This window comes from Megalobrama amblycephala, linkage group LG18 (assembly GCF_018812025.1).
Source record: "Megalobrama amblycephala isolate DHTTF-2021 linkage group LG18, ASM1881202v1, whole genome shotgun sequence".
Lineage (NCBI taxonomy): Eukaryota > Metazoa > Chordata > Actinopteri > Cypriniformes > Xenocyprididae > Megalobrama > Megalobrama amblycephala.
Genome location: NC_063061.1, coordinates 26208421 through 26223670, shown reverse-complemented (window position 1 = coordinate 26223670; position 15250 = coordinate 26208421). Strand labels below are relative to the sequence as shown.

The 15250-nt window shown below is 36.1% G+C and overlaps 3 protein-coding genes across 6 annotated transcripts in view; 1 reads left to right on the top strand and 2 right to left on the bottom strand.

Moving 5' to 3' along the window:
• The window catches only part of cpdb (carboxypeptidase D, b), a 68702-nt gene extending 66674 nt beyond the window's left edge, over positions 1 to 2028 (bottom strand). Inside the window, exon 1 of the mRNA XM_048165304.1 lies at positions 1243 to 2028. Coding sequence (XP_048021261.1) covers positions 1243 to 1841 — 599 coding nt within the window. The 5' untranslated portion in view covers positions 1842 to 2028. The remainder of the gene's footprint in view (positions 1 to 1242) is intronic.
• A 2590-nt stretch (positions 2029 to 4618) lies between these two features.
• On the bottom strand, positions 4619 to 9276 carry cryba1b (crystallin, beta A1b). Of its 3 annotated transcripts, none has more exons than XM_048165310.1 (6): positions 8408 to 9276; positions 7513 to 7585; positions 7222 to 7340; positions 6989 to 7130; positions 5562 to 5704; positions 4619 to 5351 (listed from the first exon to the last, which is right to left on the bottom strand). In XM_048165310.1, exons 2-6 carry the CDS (start codon positions 7555 to 7557, stop codon positions 5204 to 5206), a joined length of 597 nt encoding a protein of 198 aa, XP_048021267.1. In that variant the 5' UTR covers positions 7558 to 7585; positions 8408 to 9276; the 3' UTR covers positions 4619 to 5203. The 3 variants fall into 3 exon arrangements, with proteins under 3 accessions (XP_048021267.1, XP_048021268.1, XP_048021269.1); XM_048165311.1 differs by lacking the exon at positions 8408 to 9276 and adding an exon at positions 7881 to 8286; XM_048165312.1 differs by lacking the exon at positions 8408 to 9276 and having other exon boundaries at positions 7513 to 7853.
• Positions 9277 to 11181: 1905 nt separating this feature from the next.
• The window catches only part of unc119b (unc-119 homolog b (C. elegans)), a 46328-nt gene continuing 42259 nt past the window's right edge, over positions 11182 to 15250 (top strand). The window contains exon 1 of one of the 2 annotated variants that reach the window (XM_048165305.1): positions 11182 to 11917. In XM_048165305.1, coding sequence (XP_048021262.1) covers positions 11614 to 11917 — 304 coding nt within the window. In that variant the 5' untranslated portion in view covers positions 11182 to 11613. The remainder of the gene's footprint in view (positions 11918 to 15250) is intronic. The other variant, XM_048165308.1, reaches the window with a different exon arrangement.

The following is a 15250-nucleotide window of genomic DNA, read 5'->3' as shown; positions in this document are numbered from 1 at the left end:
ATTTTCTCCATTGAAAAGTGCTTTTTTCACTTGTTTGTATCCATTTAATCACCCACAAAAAATATGAGTTACGTTCACTGGCAAGTAAAGTATTTTTAGGAACTTTACATTATATATCATAAAATGTTTTAGAGAAAATAACAAAAAACTATGTTGCCTCAAAGCAACATTGTACCATAACGGAATCGCATAAGGCCATACAGGCGTAATAGGTTTGAATACAAATGTATCATATTTGTAAGGAAAAGAGTTAGAATTATCTAAATATGTTGCCATTTTCACATGATTTTGTAATGCACTTATAAGAATACTAATTCACCAGCTATATCTGCATATATTATGATCTGCACATTTTCTATAGACCTTTAAAAAGGTATAAAACACAGGTAGCAAAGCCAGTTTATGAGGGTGATAAGGAGTTAATGAGAGGTCATAATGTGATGAAGATGAAATCATAGTGACAGTCCATCAAGGAGAGAGTGAGGGTGAGATAGAAGATGGAGATGAGGATGAAGATGAATATGATAACTTGATATAATAACAAAGATATGATGGTTTGGTAATATTTGTGTTCCACTATGGTACAATGTTGCCTGAGGGCAACAGCTGCATATAAAATGTTACTTTTTATTAAATATGAAACTTTTAATACATTCAAAACTAGATAAATTTGTTTGTTTAAGTGTCTGGTTAAAGAAATTGATGTTTTCAATAAATACATTTCTTTTTTCTACATGAAAATGCCAAATGTTTAAATTTTTCCATTGTGGTACAATGTTGCCTTGAGGCAACAAACTTATAAAAATTAAATAAATTTAAAAAAAATTATAAAAATGTTTGATATTGTTAAAGTGTCCAATTTTAAGCAGGAAAAACAAATAATTTTTTCCTCATTGATATCATATTGCGTAGGCCTACCATAGAGGGTTAATATTTTGTAGAAAAGGTTAAACCACTGGAGACACATGATTACTTTGATGTCTTTACTACCTTTCTGGGGCTTGAAAGTGGTAATTGCGTAAACTGTCAATGGAGGGCACAAGCTCTCAGATTTTATAAAAAATATCTGAATTTGTATTCCGAAGATGAAAGAAAGTCTTACAGTTTTGGAAGGACATAAGGGCGAGTAATTAATGACAATTTTAATTTCAGGTGAAACATTTAAAACATATTATAATAATCCATACATGATGATCATTGCGGTGTACAGGAAATATTAAAATTACACAGCAAACAACATACTTTTTTTCAAGAATCCACCTCATGACAGCCGTGACTTCCGGTGTATCATCTGAAGTCTTGCTGGAGGGCTCATCCAGGTCCGGGAATTGGAAACCCTTATCGAGGTCATAATGTTTGGCATTCTCGCGGCCTTCAGCGCTGCCAGTGCAGTCACCCTCCACTGCCCGCTCAAATCCGTCTGGATTCATGCTGGCCATTATATAAATGTCAGTCCGGTTCACCAGCTCCGTCACTCTCACATCACGGCCATACTGAGTCAACAGGTACTCAATCAGATACACTAACACCTGCCTTGATAAAGCCTCGTCCCCGTGGATGTTTCCCACATACTTGAACCTGGGTTTGCCCGGTACGTCCTTACTCGGATTAACTGTTATTCTCATGACCCAAAGCTCCCTTCTCTCGACAGACTGTCCGATGCTCGCGAGGTTGCAAATATGCGAGTATTTGAGAGAAAAACGCCGAAGACGATCGGTCATAGCGGCGTAGTTGTAATATCCCCGGTATGTTTCTTCGTTCACTTTGATGGGGCGCCTCAAACCAAGTATTTGGTGCGGAACTATTAAAATATGCGGCAAAATGAGCCACAAAATATGCATTGCGCGTTTGTAGTGGCTTGCAAACAATAGTGACTTTTTTTTTTTTTTTGTCGTTTTATTGTCTGTTGTTCTTTAGTTGCACCATTACAAATTGGACATCACTTTGTCCTCCAGCGGGCAGGTTAAAGCCATTTAATCAAAATTAGGGACACTAATAGATTCCACTTGGCTTAATCAGTAGGCTATAAATTGGTGTGCACAGGGTTAAACCAAAACGATGGATTAAACCACTGCCATTTAAGCTGTAGCTGACAAAATGTCTATAACATTTTTGACCATCAAGATTTTAAGTTAAATGTATATATTTATAATAAAGTTTATTTTAATTGGTCAGAATTATTAAAAAAACAACAACAAAAAAAAACATTTTAGTCACCTTTTAGCTTTTGTTTGCAGTTCCCTTGCATAAGTAGGCCTACAAATCACTTTTCCTGGTAGTCTCAATAATATGTGCAGAGAGAGAGTCTTGCATGAAAATTGCATATTTAAGAATTGCGCATGTGAAAACATAGTTCAGAATTGTTTTAAATGGAGTGCAGTGCACCATGTCACACTCTATGATGCGGTTTAAAATGGCATGTTAAATACCCAGTGCGGCGGTTTTTCAAACTTTTGACCCTGATGATGATCCCCTTCCAAAGACCCAACTCCTAAAATATAAAGGCAGATATATTTTTATATAAAATAGTAATTGTAAAAAGTTAAATGTTAAAGTTTACATTATAAATAAATGTGACATATAAAAATAACTGTACTAAAATAAATTATTAAAATATCTTGTAAAGTATATAAATGAATAAACATTGGCTTTTCAAACATTGTTTTTTAATATACTTATACTTTTACTAAATTATATTTGTTATTTGTTATATATTATTTATATTATATTTATATTATATATTTTTATGTATTATTATTATTATTGCTTTTTAAATAAATACTTCAGATTTATATTTCTATTATTCTTGACTATACCCCTTTTGTGTATGATAAGACTTATTTGTAAATGATGTAATTGTAATTATAAAACGGTTAGTTCCTGTCCTTGATTCTGATTGGTCAATAGCTGTTTTATTCACTATAAAATACGGCTATGACCGCTTCAACCAACAGTTCTGTGTATCACTATACAACACCCTTAGCACCACTCTTGGCAATGTAAACTGTATGTCCTCAATTGATATTGTTCATTGAAGCTTACTTTATTATGTAAAAGAGTGTTGCGAGAAAAAGATCAAGTGAGCGAGTTTATTACCTGCATTCAGATTTAGCATTTTCCTTCAGGTCAGTCCTATGTTCATGATAAAAAAATATGTTTAAATGTCCGATGTATTATCTTGTCCTTTTAACAGTTAAGGGGTTTTCCCATGACTGACAGCGCTAGTCAAAGCATTTGTCAGTTGCATCTTGTTCCGTTTTCAAAACAATTCAGTCTTTTCAATATAAAAGTCTTCGCTACTGACTGACACACTCATAAAGACAGTCTTTGCCACCATCTAATGGCATGAAAATGTGACTTCTGTTGCTGTTCACGATCAGGGACTATTTTTTTCTGTCGGAAGGAAGGCTTTTAGAAAAAGTTTACTTCGTGAAACTTGCATTGATTGGTAACCGTTTTATAAAAGCAAATAGGTACTCAAGGCTAGTGCTGTATTGTGAATAAGTCACAGCTGAAAGGGTTGCAAGCACTCCGCTTCGCATCGTACCTAACAACGCCCTTCAGGCGTGACTTATTCACGATACAGCACAGCCTCTTGTACATTATTGCTTGCATAATTTAAATAATAATAGTGGTAAGATTTTTATTTTATGATTTATTGCTTTTAACGAATATTTTAGACTTCTATTTTTAATATTTCTGATTAGACCCCTTGTGTGTATAACATGTATATGAAAATTATTAAATAAAATTGATAATTTGAAAATAAATAAAGTTGGCTTTTCAAACTTAATTATTAATTATTATTATTTATTGAAATGATTGATTATTAATATATTTATATTTTTATATAAATTAGATTTATAATTTATTGGTTTTTAACAAATATTTTAGATTTATGATTATACCCCTTTTGTGTATGATAACATGTATATAGGTTAATCATACTACACATATAGGCTACACAGCATACATGCTGGGTTGTTTCAACTCATGTTTGGGTCAAATATGGACAAACCCAACTTTTGGTTAAAATTTTTAAATAAAATTTTAAACCCAATGTTTGGGTTTGTCCATATTTGACCCAAACATGAGTTGAACCAACCCAGCATTTTTTAGAGTGTAGGTTAAGATTTGTTTTTATTTCTTACTGTTAAAATGTGTCAGTCTGTCACTAATCTTATAATTTCAGATCAGACATTCATTTATGTATTGTTGGAATTTTTTCTTTGGACCCTCTAGTTCCCTCTTGTGGTCACTGAGGGTCCCCAGATTGAAAACCCCCACCCTAATGCAACTGTAATTTAGACATATTTTTCTTCATTATCACTTAGAGTTGATATTGATGGATGCTTGAAGAAGCAGAAAATAAAAACTCGTTTACTATTCCTATTTTTTGTGTTTCTTACATTTATAATGTTCCACATTATCACCTGTCCACTTCACTCAGTCATTTTGTTTTGTGGATAAAGCAGCATCTGAAAGGTAGTTTGGTGGATTACAATTTTTAAACAAAAATACTTATACACATAATTGAATTAGAGGTCTTGCTATGTTGATATAGATTGAACAAAAGGCTGTCCTTGTCATGTTTTAATGTAAATTCTGACACATTATATCTTTTCATTTCAAATTTTAATTTTAGACAATTCATTACACCTTCTTGCTTTATGCTCATCTGAAATTGACTGATGTGAGAGTTGAATGTTTGTCCTAATGTTCACTTAAAGTCAGGAAAGATCCACACACCACAGTCAGCTGATATCAAGTATTCTGTTTTTTTTGTTTCCGTAGATTTTATGCTCATGTTCTTTATTCATCAAATATCGTACAGATGTTGACCATGAAAACTGCAATGGCTACGATCATGATGATCAAGTCATGACGAAAGTAGAGCGACACTCCCGGCTTCTAACCGCACCACGTCCGTTCGGCTGGAATCATACAGGACTTTTTCTTCTGTGGGGTTTTTTCTCATCGTTCCTGCCGTCAATAGTTTGTCTTTCTTTCCTTGTGTAGTGGGTACAAAAAGTGCTGTGGACTTGTTACATTGGTGTAGCACCAGTATATCAGCCTGCCATCCTGGTCAACAAACCCTCTTGCATGGCTGGGAACGGAGGGATGGAGGAAGTGGAGGATTGAAGGGCTCAGAAGGAGGAAGAGGGGAGGGAAGGGAAGGGAGGAAGGACACGGCTGACTCCTCTCAATGCTGGATCCTGCGGATAGACTGGATCTGAGGGGTCTGAGCATGGCAACCATACTCCCTGTAGTGCCTGTACTCGCCTCCGTGGCAGTCACACTCCATAATGTACTGGTAACCACGGTAACCAGGATACTGGTAGCATACAAAGCTAGAGAAATAGGAACACAGAGGCAGCATGTTACCATGGAGGCCTCAAACACTGACGAATGCAGTGACGCCAGCCCGAACTGAAGCACTCTCACTCTTTTTTCAGATAAAGATCAAAAGCAACATAAGAACAGAAAGCCAGAATGCTAGCCTTTGTTTTTGGACAAAATTTGATCAGACAATCCAAATCCATTCAAGCAATCATACTTACGCGCCACTCATGACTTGGAAGGAGCCGACCTCGTTGTTGCACCATCCCATAGCCTGCAGGGAGGGGTAGTCACCGCACACCTCCCACTGCCTTCCACTCATGTTCTCACACTCGAAAAGCATCATACGGGAATCGCTGTGCATCTGTTTCAGAATGAAGAACGAAACACATACAACTGGCTGAACGCACTGGTGAGCAAAGTTCAGATTTGACGAAATAGGTTCCCTTTCAGTTCACGCCTTTGAATTTGAATTAAACTGGCCACATCTCACAGGATGTTGAATTGGAATGAATGAAATTGCAAATGGACATGGAATTTACTGCAGTGCAATTTAAAGAAATTTCATGCAGTCACACAACTGAATACTTAACAAAATGAACAAGATATTGCATTCTGGGAAATGTTCTTCCACCATGGTCCATAAAATGGCCATGAAAATAAAGGTTTAAATAAATGAATAAACAATGGCCTGTCAAACATTGATTTTTAATATAGTTATATTTTTAATAAATTACATTTGCATATTATTTGTTTTTTAATAAATACTTCAGATTTATATTTCTAATATTCTTGACTGTCCCACTTTTTGTATGATATGCATATGTAAATGGTGTAAATGTAAATAATTAAAATATTTTAAATATTTTAGACTTATATTTCTAATATTTCTGATTATACCCCTTGTGTGCATGATAACATGTTTAAATGATTAAATAAATCAAGTTGGCTTTTCAAAAAATGATTATTAACATATTTATATTTTTATATAAATTAGATTTATAATTTATTGGTTTTTAACAAATATTTTAGATTTATATTCCTGATTATACCTCTTGTGTGTATGATAACATGTATATAGGAAATCCATACTGAAAAATATTAATTATGTTTTCTGGAACTTGTTTGATAGCTCAATTATTGCTAGCTCAAACTCAATTATTCTCAATTCAATTCTGAATGGCACCCTGATTTTTATAAGCAGTACCTCTCTCATAATGCCTGCTTTTGGACCTCCTGATTTTGCAGAGTTAGACAACATATTTTGTTGATCCTGGAACAACATTCCTGTCCAAAAATTTAATCATAACCATATCCCTACCCCTAAACCTAACCCCATACCCTTAACATCCCTAAAATCACAAGGAAATGATTGATGAATAACACTGTTGTAGAAGCACCAAACCCTGGTTGTAAGCCTAAACTTGACAAACTGTAAACTTGTCCCACAGATCTGATTGGTTGATTGCAATGTTGTTCCAGGATCAACAAAGATGTTGATCAGTTGGTGAAGCCTGCCCTGCTTTTTTAATCCCATGTATCTACACGAACTGTGACAAACAAATGTAAATGTGTTCAGAAATAGTGATAATCAGAAAGTCTATTGGTGGGTGTATTTCGTGTCTCTGGTGCAGATGGTCTCACTCACAGCAGAACAGATGGGGCGGAAGGACATCAGCCTCTCAATGCGATAGGCATTGCTTCCACTCCAGGCCTCCCAGCAAGGGTAATCTCCCTTCTCCAAGATGAACTGCTGGCCATTGAAGGTAGAGTGCTCAAAACCTACCCAGCTAGAGTCATAAGAAGAAGCATTTAGGAGGAGGGGTTGGAGAGAGGAAGAGCGATTTACTTGGGTAATCAAAGATGTTCGCTTTTACTCACGCGCCACACTCCACCTTCAGGGAGCGGACAGTCTCCATTCCATACTCCATGATATTCTGGCAGCAGGCGGTGAATTCGCAACGCCTGCCCTGGAAATGCTCCTGGTCATAAACAGTAATCTGGGAAAAAAAGAAACAAACATAGTATCTTTTGTTAGACATGTTGAACATCACTAATTAGATACTCATATTTAGTTTAGAAACATTACCCCAAATTTAATTTTACTTAAATGTAATTTAAAATCGATTTAAAATAGATATGAAATTTAAAATATAATAACTGAAGGCCTACCTTCCATGGTCCCATGGGCATTGACATAGGGTTTGTCAGAGCCATTGTTTCAGATATATCAGCGCTGACTGACCTGCATGCAAGGAATCAGACATCATGTCAGAAGAGTTCACAACAATGCTGAACATGTACCCACAAAATGCTATAGGTTGCATGACTTTTTCGTGCATTTCTAATGTTCCACCAAAAGTTTTTATCTTTTTTTCCAGTTGTTTTCAATGGGAGCGTCGTGTGTTTAAAAACGCCAGCAACGTGACGAGGCGCTGAGCATCTATTTTACGCTGAGCGGCGCGCTTGGCGTTTTTTTTTTCCAGGACGCCGAGAGTAGAACAAATGTTCAAATTTGGGTAAAACGCAGCGCTCATTACTGTCACTTTTCACCCAGCCGTCCGGTCACAGTGGAGGAGGGGCGGGACAAACAACCGTCACATTCTGCTTGTACCACGATAACAAATGACAACAAAAAGCACATCTGTTCATCCAAAAGAAGTGCCAGTCAGAGCAAGTTCCTTCAGCTTGCTAAAAACGCTTTGGTGGACACAAGTCCAACTTGTTCTACTGTGAAAAAAAAGTACAAGTGCTTGTTATAGATAATGACATGTAAAGTACCTATTCTATGTACGACAAGCCTGAACATGTTGGATCAATTAAACCGAGTGGCTTATATTACTGTCTAATGGACGCCAGGTCTGCTAATGAAAACATTTTGTTCAAATCCCTTGTTGAAACATCTCATAAATATCTCCCATATCATAATTATAATAAGCTTGTCTGATTGTATCAGTGGATCACTGATTAGTCATTCTGCATAATTAATGCTCACTATGGTGTTCCAAGCTTGTTTAATCACTATCTGGTTTGAAGTTGGCAGAGGTACAGGGTTTACCAGACTTACCCAATAGAATGAGCTGTGTGCGTTGAGGGGAATCCACCACGCGGTCTCCTGCTCAGGCATCTGTGGGGCTATTTATACAGGCGCTGCTTCAATGGGGCTCCCTGATTCACAGACCCCGGCTGCGGTCAGCACTTTGCTTTGGATGCCTTTTGTTTCTGTCCTGAGCTGTAGTTCTTTCTTTCCTCCGCACACTCTTCACAATGAAGTGATCTCCACCAATGGAGACTAGTGGCAGCTGTATGGCCAACTCTCATGTTATGCTACCTGATGATGGTCACTTCACATTTACACTGTTTAAGGAAGCAATGTGTGCTAATATCTGATTTTAGGTCACATTTATGTGAAGGTTATATGCTATAATTTGACATTTTCCATTCGGGCCCTTCAAATTTGCATTAAAGACAGTATTTGGGAAAGTTTTTACTTTCCATATGTGGTTTTTACAACATGCAAGGTTTGAATTTGGTGATGCCCTTTATATATTTTATATGTTTTCTGGGGTTTGAACAAATTACGGAGACAATGTCCGAGTAATGCAATGAGTAACATGGATGAGTTTCTGTCCCTTAAATGGCAAACCATGGCAATGCGATTGCTAAAATGAATTAGTGTGTTTTCCAAAGCGATGAAACAGATACTGCCTGACTTTAAATATAGACAAAATACACCTTTACGCTCTTAAAAATTAAGGTTCCAAAAGGTTTTTTTTTTCTTCACAACACTCTCAGGAAAATAATGGAATGAAAGCTGTCACTGGGAAGGCACCCTTTAAAACGGTACTAATATTTACACTTTTGGTACCAATATGTACCTTTAAGCTACTAATATGCGCTCTTTTTGAAAGAGTACAACCCGACAGCTTTTATACTTTTTTTCAGATAGTGAACGATGCCATAGAAGAACCATTTAAGTACCCCAAAGAACCTTTCATCGGTCAGTTCTTAAAATGACTTTTTTTTTCTTATTGTGAAGAACATTTTAATAATCTGAAGAACCTTTTTTTCATTATTAAAAACCTTTGGGCAATGAAAAGATTCTGTGGATGTTAAAGCTTCTGCCAGTAAAGAACCATTATATTTAAGAGTTTTTATATTTAAATGTCTAAAAACTATTGTGTTGCTTTGCAACTGATATAAAATGGGTTTTTATGAACCAGTGGACTACATTTACATTGACAGATGAATATGTAAACTTCGAGATTTGAAATGAATTGAAAAGCTTGAGCATTCATAAATGACTGAAAAAAAGTGATGTAGGATTTAATTTGAAACTATTTTCATTCAGAAATTTCAAGTACTTTTCACAAATAATTACAATGAAACTTCAAGTAACATTAAATTAAACTAACTTTGAAGTAAAGAAACTGATATTGTATTTCCTTGTATTTTCTCCAATAAATACTTGTTTTATTTACAACTTTAAAAGTCTTTTTTTTTTTTTTACAGTGTGATACTCGCAACCTCAACTCAGGTCTCTTTGCAAAACAATGGCTGTATACAGACTGCAGTCAGCACATTGTTTAGCCCACAAAAGTGTCCAGAGTGGAGGTGTGTGTGTCGAATGTGTATGATGTGTGTATCTGTTAAGCTTATGTGAGAGAGTGTGTGTGTCAAACGTAGTTCTGGTTGTGTGTAAAAATGTCTGCATGTGCATGTGTGTGTGTGTGTGTGTGTGTTTGTGTGTGTGGATTTCTGCTGATGAGGGCAGCCACACCACGATGACAAAGAGATGAGCCAGCTCAGCAGGCCTGGGAAATGAAATGAGTGTGTAACATATAGCCTATATTTTAGTAATTAACTCACCTCTGTATCAACATTATTGTAACATAAACAAGCTACTGATGAAATTTATTCATGCCTTTGTTTTTCTTTCTGTCTTTTAAGTTTTAAAGGTTTGTTTATGTCTTAGTTTTGTATAGCACAATAATAATAGATGTAATATAGGCAACTATACCAATCACAACTATATTGCTTTATAGGGAGTTCTTTAAAAGGTATTCAAAGATGGCAGGCACACATTTAATATAGAGGACATTATATAAATTGGTGAAACCTTTTTAAACCAACCAAAAACCATGAAATTACAAGCACTTATAGTTGTGTTATTTGCTAAATTGCTTACATTTATTTTTCTTCATGAAGTTTGATAAGAAATAAGTGTCTGGTATATACACTCACTGGTATAAATTAAATGTTGCTTTTAAAGTAGTTTTACCATTGTGAGTCACAGATTGAAGGGTTAGGCCATTTTTTTTGTACTACTGTCTTGTGGCGTCCTCTTGTGGACTGTGATGATTAACTTCAACGAAGTTCACTTTTAAAAATAAAAGTTCTTTATTATCTGTGGTTCCATAGAACCTTAGCATCCATGAGCCATTCCATTGCTCAAAAGGTTCTTTATAGTGGTAAAAGATTATTCTGATTTTTTAAAATGTTATTTGCACTATAAGAGGAAAAAGTGGTTCTTTTAAGAATAATTCCTTGAAAGGTTCTTTAAAGAACCCACAGTCCCACAATGGTTCTTCAGTGGCGTCAGTGCAAAACCCCGAAACCTTTGTTTAGTGTTGAATATTTTTTTAACCGCTGCTGACCGCTTCACATTAATTGTAAACTTGTCAATGTCGACTTAATAGAAATAACAAATTTCATATTTACTAATCGCGTTAAAGTTTTATTTTTCTTTTAAAGTAATATAATTAATAATAATTGCTTTACAACCGCTCACATTTGCTGGGGTTTTAATTATTTGATTCGTTTTGATTTGTTTATCTGAGTTGAATTAATGCACGTTCACACAATTCCCGAATCAACTTGGGCCGTACCACACAACAAACAGGGAGATACAAAACAGCTATCCGGCGCACACGGTGTGCTAAAATGACCAATTCAGTCCAAGCTCGACGACTGATTTTATCCAACATAATTTCCACAGGAATACAATTTTATGCACTCAAAACAGTCTTTTATACCAGTCAAATTAATATTATCTGTTGTCGCCGTGCGCCACTGAACGACAGGCGACCCCCTCCAACGTGCAGTAGTACGTCCCTCAGCTAGAGCGCGAGAGAGATTCAGGGTGAGCGGAGAACAGGAGGATTTAAATACCTCTAAGCGGGCGACCTGCTCAGCCCTTCGGGTGTGGGAGGGTGACTGTTTTGTGTCTTTGCTAGACCGGGGGAACAGGGGGTGGAGGAGGAGGAACGGATAATGAGCTATTCTTGTACCAGCACAGGCAACAGCCAGGACCCATCGAGCTCTAAGAAGTCCGGCGGCGTTAATCTCGGTAACGTTAGTTGCAGCAGCAGCAGCGGAGACACCGGCAACGGCAATAACCGCCACAGCATCCGCGGCAGGAAAGAGAACTCGAACCCTGATTTAACCGAGGCCATGAAAGTCAAGAAGGGCTGCAACACGACAGACGTCGGAGTCCCCGTAACCACAGAAGAGGAACTGCTCGCGAACAAAACGATCACCCCGGAGGATGTGCTGGGATTGCAGAAGATCACTGAAAGTAAGTGATCGAGTGGATCGGAACACACTCGGAATATTTCGTCAAACATCGTACATTGTCGCGAAACCATTGAATAGGTTGCGCTTTGTATCAACGCAGGCTTCAGTAGACTGAGTAATCACAGATCATCTTGTTTATGAACACTTCACTATGCTGTATACGCCATATTGTAGCAACTGTGGATCACTGGGTTTCTTTAATAAGAAACATTGATTAAATAACAGAATAAAGAAACAGATTGAGGCAAGCAGTAGGTTTTTTTAGAAACCACCAACATATATATCGATGTCAAAATATTGCATTACAGTTCATCAGTGTAGCTCAATCTAGAGGTCCTTATAAGGGTTACTGGTAATGCTGCTGAAATTGAACTTACCAGCTAATGGATGACTTTGGAAATTGAAATAAGTAAATGGCATAAACAAATGGGCAGTGTCATTTCCCAAGGATCAACTATAATTAACCTCCTCAGACTGTACAGCCTTGCCATCCTAAGCACGATTAGGTAACAGGTGGCCAATAAGCCCTCCATTACTGTTTTTAAAGACCCATGCAATGGCTTATACAACATCCACATCCCATGAACTCTTTATGAAGAGGCTGCATGTAATCATAACCGGTTAGAAATTTTTTAGGCTCCTAAAAAAGTTTGCATTCTGAGTTAATTAATTAATTAATTAATCCTGTTCAATTCAAACCAGTCTGTGAATTCAAGACTTGTAAAGGATTTCTGAAATTTTCAGACCTCCATCTGTTGAGGCTCTTCCTCCTGTCTTTTATCAATTCTTGACTGTTAGCTATCCGACAGTCAAGTATTTTAAAGACTCTTTAAACCATGCACAAAAGTTACTTTTGTGTTAATGTTTATGATATAGCTACAAATCTACAATAAAACCATAAGTACAGTATCAGCGGGAAAATGACAAAACAGAACATAAAGCGTTAGAGTTGCCATTGGTTAGTGTCTATTTGTTGCATACTTGTAACTTTTTTCGGTTATGAAGATGTTATTTGAAAGCAACAAATGTGTGCCATAATCCACACAGCAAAATCCCCAGAGTTAAATCAACTCTGCTCAGAGTACATATGGTCCCTCTCTAAATAGTGTTAAAATAACTCAAGCAGAGTTAAATTTAGTTAGATAATTAAGCAATTAAGTAATGATTGCGCAGTAGTGATGAACACCTGCTGTTAACAAGCAGAATCACTGAAGAAATAAAAAACACAAGAACTACAAGTGACTTAAGTCACAGCCTTATTAATTTCTTAATTATCTCCTTAACTTTAACTCTGCTTCAGTGTTACTTTAACACTATTTAGAGAGGGACCATATGCACTCTGAGCAGAGTTGATTTAACTCTGGGGATTTTGCTGTGCATGTAAAGTACATGTAAATAGAATGGATACTTTTAAGAGCCCCATCTCTTGACTGCAAAATTAACTTCCGGACATTCATGTGTCACCTCTGCCTCATTCAGTCTTTACCTTTCTGTTTCCTATTTATTTATGTACACAGTGTTTGTTAAATTAATTGCAGGCTACTTCCATTTCCTCGCCAATTCACTAATATACTTACAGTTGTCAAGAATGTATCATTCCCCATGCATGAAGGACCTGACTCTTCCAGTTCAAACAAAGATGATATAAATCAACTGATAATGACCAGATGCTAAATATTTATAATTATTTTGAATAATTAGAAAAAAAATCAAGTATTTTTAACAAAATTCAGATATTAGTTGCTGTCAGTTTTTTAGTTACTAGTGCTGTCAAATCGATTAATCACATTAAACATAAAAGTTTGTAAATATGTGTATATATTCTCACACACACACACACACACACACACACACACACACACACACACACACACACACACACACCCACCAGGGTTTTTCCTGGCTCAAAATGAGGCAGAGGTGGTCAAATCCTTGGTCTGTCTAAGAAAATTTTGTACATTTTAAAGATAAATTCATTAATCTGGTGCACATCCGTGGATCACTATTAAATGGTTCGAGAATTGACAGAGGCCGGGAACCCGCAACAGAACCGTGTCGGTGGAAAAGAGGCATTTGAGCATGTGACTGCCTGTCTGAGTTTTGTCGACAGCCAGAGGCGGCACGAAATTTGACGGAGGCGGCCGCACAAACTCACACCTGTATTTACAAACTTTTTTGTTAAATGCGATTAATCAATTTGTCGGTACTATAATAGTTACAAATTTTTATGCGTCAAAGAAGTGCATTTATAAAATAATTTATTTTTTTACGTAAAATTTATTATCAGGTATTTCATTTACAATAATTACATAACCTCATAACAGCTATTAATAATAATTTATTAATTTTATTTATTTTTTAGACAACAATAATAAAAATTCATAAAAATAAATAAATAAAAAAAAAACACTCTTGCTGGAAATTTATGGCATACCATCACAACCCTGATAACCATAATGGTAAAGTGATATATGTAAATAAGCAGGGTATTGCTTTCGCTTTTTGGAAAGTTTGTAATGTGCCCTACAAATGTGGTACATGTGCAGATCATGTTTGTTTGTAGTCCACTCAAACAGCATGTTTATTTGCTCAAAGCAGTTACATAATTTCACCTGTTTGCAGTATTTGACTTCAAAAGCTGTCCTGTTGGGCCTCTCTGAGCATCTGCGAAATGCTGCCCACTCAAAGCAACAAACCTGTGCTTTTTCTCAAAGTACATAAGACATATTTTTCTTTCGATAGTTTGCTCTGACTCATCAAGTGATTCAAACCTCAGCTCTGATTACTGGAATTTCAGTGCACAAAAATCTTGCCCTCTTCCTTTTGATCTGTCAACACTCAAAATGGTTCCACTGTTTTTTTTAGATTTGTATGAAAAATTAATATTAATATAATTTTTCATACAAATCTAAAAAAAACAGTGGAACCATTTTGAGTGTTGACAGATCAAAAGGAAGAGGGCAAGATTTTTGTGCACTGAAATTCCAGTAATATTTATATCATTGTTATATTAATTATTTATATTATATTAATATTAATTTATTTTAATCCTATCTATTTTTGAGCCATTAACATGACATATCTTCTGAGAGCAATTGACAGAGGGAAGGAAAATGTGTTGGCACCTGATTATTTTCAGTGTGACCAATATTAGCACCTTCAGATAATGCATTGCTTGCTTAGTAATTGTTGTGGCATATGTTGAGATTCTTACCATGGAAACGGTGTCTGCAGGTTGAATGTGGGGCAGGAGCCCCTTATTATGACCTCATTAATTGTGAGTTTCTTGGAGACCTGAAGCTTTAGAGAAGCAGTTACATACAGTACATGTAGT

Bases quoted from the DNA above. Each gene is read 5' to 3' on its own strand.
- cryba1b (XM_048165310.1), bottom strand. From the start codon at position 7,557: ATGGCTCTGACAAACCCTATGTCAATGCCCATGGGACCATGGAAG. The intron at 7,131-7,221 runs GTGAGTAAAAGC...TTATGACTCTAG, and splicing joins CTGAAGGTGGAGTGTGGCGC to CTGGGTAGGTTTTGAGCACT. The intron at 5,705-6,988 runs GTGAGTGAGACC...ATTCTGAAACAG, and splicing joins TCCGCCCCATCTGTTCTGCT to ATGCACAGCGATTCCCGTAT.